Source organism: Centruroides sculpturatus, unplaced genomic scaffold (assembly GCF_000671375.1).
Source record: "Centruroides sculpturatus isolate CEXI.00-Female unplaced genomic scaffold, Cexi_2.0 scaffold43, whole genome shotgun sequence".
Lineage (NCBI taxonomy): Eukaryota > Metazoa > Arthropoda > Arachnida > Scorpiones > Buthidae > Centruroides > Centruroides sculpturatus.
This window is the reverse complement of record NW_019384334.1, coordinates 578,610-584,609: the sequence shown is the minus strand read 5'-3', so window position 1 is coordinate 584,609 and position 6,000 is coordinate 578,610. Positions and strand designations below refer to the sequence as shown.

At 34.7% G+C, this 6,000-nt stretch overlaps 1 protein-coding gene across 1 annotated transcript in view; it reads right to left on the bottom strand.

Moving 5' to 3' along the window:
- Positions 1–4,726: 4,726 nt before the first annotated feature.
- The window catches only part of LOC111631443 (piwi-like protein Ago3), a 65,195-nt gene continuing 63,921 nt past the window's right edge, over positions 4,727–6,000 (bottom strand). The window contains exon 21 of the mRNA XM_023375694.1: positions 4,727–4,990. Coding sequence (XP_023231462.1) covers positions 4,904–4,990 — 87 coding nt within the window. The 3' untranslated portion in view covers positions 4,727–4,903. The remainder of the gene's footprint in view (positions 4,991–6,000) is intronic.

The following is a 6,000-nucleotide window of genomic DNA, read 5'->3' as shown; positions in this document are numbered from 1 at the left end:
GTACAGTAATACCCCGAACTTACGCGATAGGTGGGACCGAGCGATAACCGCGTAAGTCGAATTCGCGTAAGTCGGGGTATAATTTTGCATATAAATACATACAAATAACACAAAATAAATTGTAGCTATATGTCGAACACGTCCGAACATGTAAGCCGAACAATAGTGTGGGGGAAATGAGTAATTAAGAGTTGCGTGGCGCTCAAACAAAAGACGAATCGACGAGATTTGAAAATCGCGTAACTCCGGATTCGCGTAAGTCGGGGTATTACTGTACAGTATATTTTATGGGTGGTTCGTCTCGGATATGTTTGATCTCGATCCTCACCAGTGTAAGCTTCGCCTAACCCACGATAGGCTTGATGAAAGTCTTTTAGTTCCACGGGGAGAAAAGTTTTAAAAATATTATCACTGCTCTAACATGTATTACATTTAGTGAAATTCGACATACAAAAAACAAAGTTTTATAAAAAAAAGTAACCATAATTAATGTGTATTCAGGTAAAATAGAAATTTTCATACCTTGAATACTCTTCTTACCAAATTTGATGAATTTCGGCCGTTCGACAATGGTCCAGAAAGCCCGCGCGTGAGAAATGTTTAATTATGAATACTTGCAATTCATAATAAGATTATCTATTCCATGGAACAGATTATCTTAACCTGTAGGCGGAAAAGTCCTTATAAAAGATTCGACCAGGTTCACACAAGGAAGGTCGGGTAATAAGGACGAGTTCCGACATATTTAGGATAGTCCTTCCCCAAAACATTCCTGGAATTTTCTGATCAACCTGGGTTCGAACCCGGATCTTCCAGACCTTTATCTTTCGGCCATCGTATATATCGTATAACCATGTTATACATTAGGCCCTGTACACACTAGGCGTTTTTCAACGCCCGTTAAACGCGCGTTTAACGCCGAGCTAACGCGCATTAGCTCGGCGTTCGACGAGCGTTAGTTCGGCGTTTAGCACTGGCTCAGTTTGGAAATGGACGAGAAAGTAATTGATTGTGTGTGCTCCTCCATCATCGCTATAAGGCAGCAGATATATCTCAAAGCGCCTGTAAAGTGCCCGCAAAACGCGCGTTTTAACAAAAATCTATAAACGCGCGTTAAACGCGCGCTTGGCGTTTGAGTGTGTACGGCTACATAGAACTCTTGGTTCTTTAAAACGCGCGTTTAAAAGCGCGCGTTTAACGCGCGTTGAAAAACGCCTAGTGTGTACAGGGCCTTAATTACAAAAAAATAATCTATTGTTTTGTGAAACAATATAAAAAAACGATATAGTGTTTTCCTAAAAACACTACAGTATTTCTTACTTAGAGAATAGAATATAATGTGGATGAAATACATTGGAACACCGTTTATACTTTTCTGGAGACCATTATCATATATCCAGCCATCTATCATATGCATTATAGTTTGGCTTTCTTGTTTTATCACAATTAGGCCAGGAACACACATGCGTAAAATTCGGCGTAAAATCTAGCATAAAACAGAAAACGTAAAAATTTTTCTGAAATTTGGGCTGAAACAGAACTGAAAATAGAGTAGAGCATGTCTCTACTTTTTACGCCGAAAAATTTTTACGCCAAAATTCCTCCAATAAAGAGAAGTCTTTCCTGTGACGTCAAAGTAGACACGTGGTTTTTATTCTAACAATGGCGGCAATGAGGGTTTATCCTACAATTGTGACGGTCTGGAAAAGTAGAGGAGTTTATTTAATTCGTTCGACCACATCAGTATCATGTATAAAGACACTGTATTTAAAGCAATTAAAGCGTTTGTTTTATATAGTCTATTTTTTCCTGGTGGTAGTCTATGGAAACTTTTGCGCTATAGCCTAGATTGAATATGGTATTAGCTCTAATAAGACGATTTCGCTCAACTTAGTAACGTGGTTTACAGGTACCATGTTGTTGTTGACAAATCCCACACTCGAAGCGAAATCTGAGTCCAGAAGTAGATGGCGCGGTTTATTTTTAAATTAAAGTAAACGTATTTTAAGCGCGCCATAGCTAGGATTTAAAAGAAACGCACCCTATAATTTAGATGTCAATTTCTATGCCGGCTATCCCTTGACTAACGCGGTTAATTAATTAAAACTTCTGCAGCGTATATAAAGGAATTACCGCAATTAATTTCACACGTTAATTACTAGTAAATCCCGTAATAAACAAGGAATACCTGTAGTTTCAAAAAACTTTCTATAAAAATTTGATAGTATTAAAAAGGCCCTCTGCTTTCCTGTGGGTAACAAGAGAACCTTTTTAATTACTTATCGTGGGTTCGGTCAGGGTCTGGATCATTGACCAATACTTGCGAATTATGAAAGGCAGTATAATATACTAATATACCTTCAGCAAGCTGCTAAGTTGCCTTCCTTCTTATCAGATTCAATGAGGACGGCTGGAGTGATCGACTCCAGCGGAGCAATCCCAGGAATTTTTCAGGTGGTGATTTCTCGAAAAGACCATCACCTGAAAAATTCCTTGTGTTGCTTGCCCGGACTCGATTTCAGGTTCACCTGAGCGGTAGAAAGTCTTAACCACTTCAACTATCTGGCCTACAAAGAAACTCCAGATTTTATTAAAAGCCTTTATGTTTAATGGAAAATATGATTGGATACCCGAATTCAGCTACATTTAACCTTCCATTCACACGGTAAATTGGTTGGGCGAAAGTTTCATATGAATCGAACTCACGTAGATTATACTAATATTTATATGGGAAACAGATAATAGGTTCTGAATTTATATTTCTTTTATAAATCTATATAAAATAATCAATTTAATTTTATATTTGCTACATATCATTTTTGTATTCAAAACAGTCTTTAAAGCTTTATTAACATACAAACTTAATAAAATTTCATTTCTGTTAATTTATTAATTCTGTCTTCTTTGCTTGTCAATAAACAATTTTCTTCCGTCTTTTGCAGTTGCTGTTGGTCAGTGTTCAGTGGTTTTATCCACTCGGCCACTAGTGGGCCTTTTAAAAAAATGCTATAGAAAATAATAACGCAAATGAACAAACGTTCCATTAACTGGATAAACTTTTCGTATATTTAATAATACTAAAATCCTTCTAATACAATGAAATGTTTTACATTTCAATGTAATGAATCGACATGTCTCGTATTTTGACTGCATCTTGGTCAGACGACGCATCACCAAATCAAGTTGGTTGTGTTAAAGTCAGGTCACAATCTTTCTATTTTCTATTTCTCCAACTTTCTACAGTATTTCTCTGCAAGTATAATTACTTTTTAAGAACTGGTTTATCCTAATCCAGGGGTGGACAACAGTTTTTGCCCCCGGACCGAATTGGAAAGAAAACTTTTTTCACGGACCGAACTAAGGCTGCCCTAGGAAGATTTTGAGGTGGTGCGAGATCTCACTGTGGCTTCACCCCGCAAAGATTAAATTGTACATAGAGATTACAGATACATTTTTCACATTATCATGCTTTATCAACATTCTACGCTGTACTTAAGCAATCTGTAATGGAGGGTTAACTCTAAACGCACAGTAAGTTTTGACCTTTTTGTTTATTTTAAGCGTCAGAATTTTTCATCGAGCTATTCGGACTTCAGTAGCTAATATTGAAAGATTGATCGCGGGCCACAAATTCATTAGACGGGCCGGATCTGGCCCGCGGGCCTTGTGTCGGCCATGCTTGTCCTAATCTATTTTCCTGATTGATTGCTCTGAAAAACTCTTCTTGCTCAGAAAAATTGTTGAGACAGGCGCACAATTTCGAAGATCTTAATAAAAAAAATTATAACATCCAAAGAAAATGCTCTACCTAAGCCAAACATAATTCAAGGTATTTGTTTTGAAGTTTTCTGTAGCGTTTAAATATTTATATATTATTTAAATAGAGTGAAATTAAATTAGTAAAAAAGAGTATAATTAAACAAAATGGACATAAATTAACTTTTTACGATTTAAAATTGATATACAAATATAAATTATTTTATGTATACAAAGAAACTCTTGAATTTACTAATGGAATAATTTTTCTAAATATTTCGGACTGGTATTCCGCTTATCAGGCTCAAAACACACAATAGATCATATAAATCGAGCAATTATTTCAACCGACATAGTCACAATATCAGGCTGCAACTTTTAATCATATTTTTAATTTATTTAATTTAAAATATATGCTTTACACCTCAAATTAGTAGTAGCTTGCCCCTGTACATCGTACTTTTCCTTTAACAATACAAAGTCATGCCAACATCTATTAACTGCTATCAAGTGTAGTTTTGAATTGAAATAACGTGACTTCCGGTTTGCATCGGAAGTTCATATATAGTTAATCGGGGCCTCCTGCCCTTGAAATTTCCATATCTGGTCTCGTCCTCCGTCTATCTGACTCTGTTCTCGAGATTATGAAAAGACGGGCGTGCGGACAGCGACAGTAGAAATTTATAGGTCTTAATTTTTTTCAAATTGCAGCCCAATTAAATTTTTCACATTTTATCAATTTTGTTAAACCGAAATCATACTATTTCAGTACCGTGCAAATTTTCAGCTAAGTATAATTTACTAATACCGGTAGTTTCATTTAATGAAATATAATCATGACTACTGTACTGCTGTACTGTATTTGAAAAGCAAATAAAATACAAGCTTTGTTTTAATTTATATAAAATTAAAATTTTATTATGTACATTCCTAAACTTTAAGAAGTACAAAGTACAAAACAATGCATAATTAGCATGTATATAAAAACTTATAAAATGTGTATATATATATTTATTTTTCCATTTGACAACCATCTGTTTTAAAGACAAATTCAGATGATATATGATGTTTGAAAATATACAATGTAAAATACAAATAGTTGTTTTCACAATGAGCTATGATGAAAATTTAAATGATTGTTGTACACTTATAGGAAAAATAATTTATCTGTCAAATGAACGTTTGGTTCCTTATGAATATTTTGGCCTACTAAATATGCTAATTTGTGTGCATACTGTAAAAAAAAAAAAGAAAATCATAAGAATCATAAAAAACTTAAAACAGAAAAAATAATTAACAAATGCACTTTATAACTATATTATTATTAAATATATGGGGTCCATAAAAGAAATGTAGTGATTTTAATGTTGTCTATTTCCAATACAGTTTACTTCTGCCTATGTTAATATATACAATACACCATAATTTCTGTTTTGTATGTTCCCTGTTGTGGGGTATTGTTTCCTTTGGTTCTTGACAAATGTCTCAAAACGAAAATCGAGACATAGTAAGAGAAGGTGTTTTGTGTAATGCAATTTGCAAACTCTTGAGTTGGTATTCACTGTTAGATAAGAGGTCCATTGATGGTTTGATAAAGATCCATCCTATGAGAAAATTTGTCAGTGGTAATGACAGCTTCTAGATGTATACTGTTCATGCAAAAGCAAAAGTTTGAAGATATCAACATACTTCCAATGACAATGCTGACAGAGTCAGGCACTCCTTTCCAAGGAGCCCAAGGAAGTCAATAAGAAGATCCAATCACACAAATACTGAAAACAGAGTGAAGAGTTTTACACCAGTTGACAACAAAACTCTACAAGCTCCAGTTGCTTCAAGCAATATAACCCACTGACAAGACAGAGCCAATTTTTGCACAAACATGTAAAGTGAAATAGATGAAGAATTTTTCTACCTATCTCATGTCCAGCAATGACAATGTTCCATATCAATGGAAAGATAAACTGCCGTAATGTGCATATCTGGAACACACAACATTAATATGCTGTATTGGACATAAACAGTATTCACTAAAGGCTTTGTTCTGTGTCATTTCCAACATCAAAGTTAGTGTAACTCTTTCAGTTTTTGCCAAAAATACAATGACTAATACCATCTAACTCAACATGGAAAACTAGCTGTTCCCTGAATTATATGATGATTCTGCAAACTACATTTTCCAACAGGATGAAGACCTCATTGTCATCTAGAAGTTGAAGTTTCTTGAACTGCATTTCTTGAACT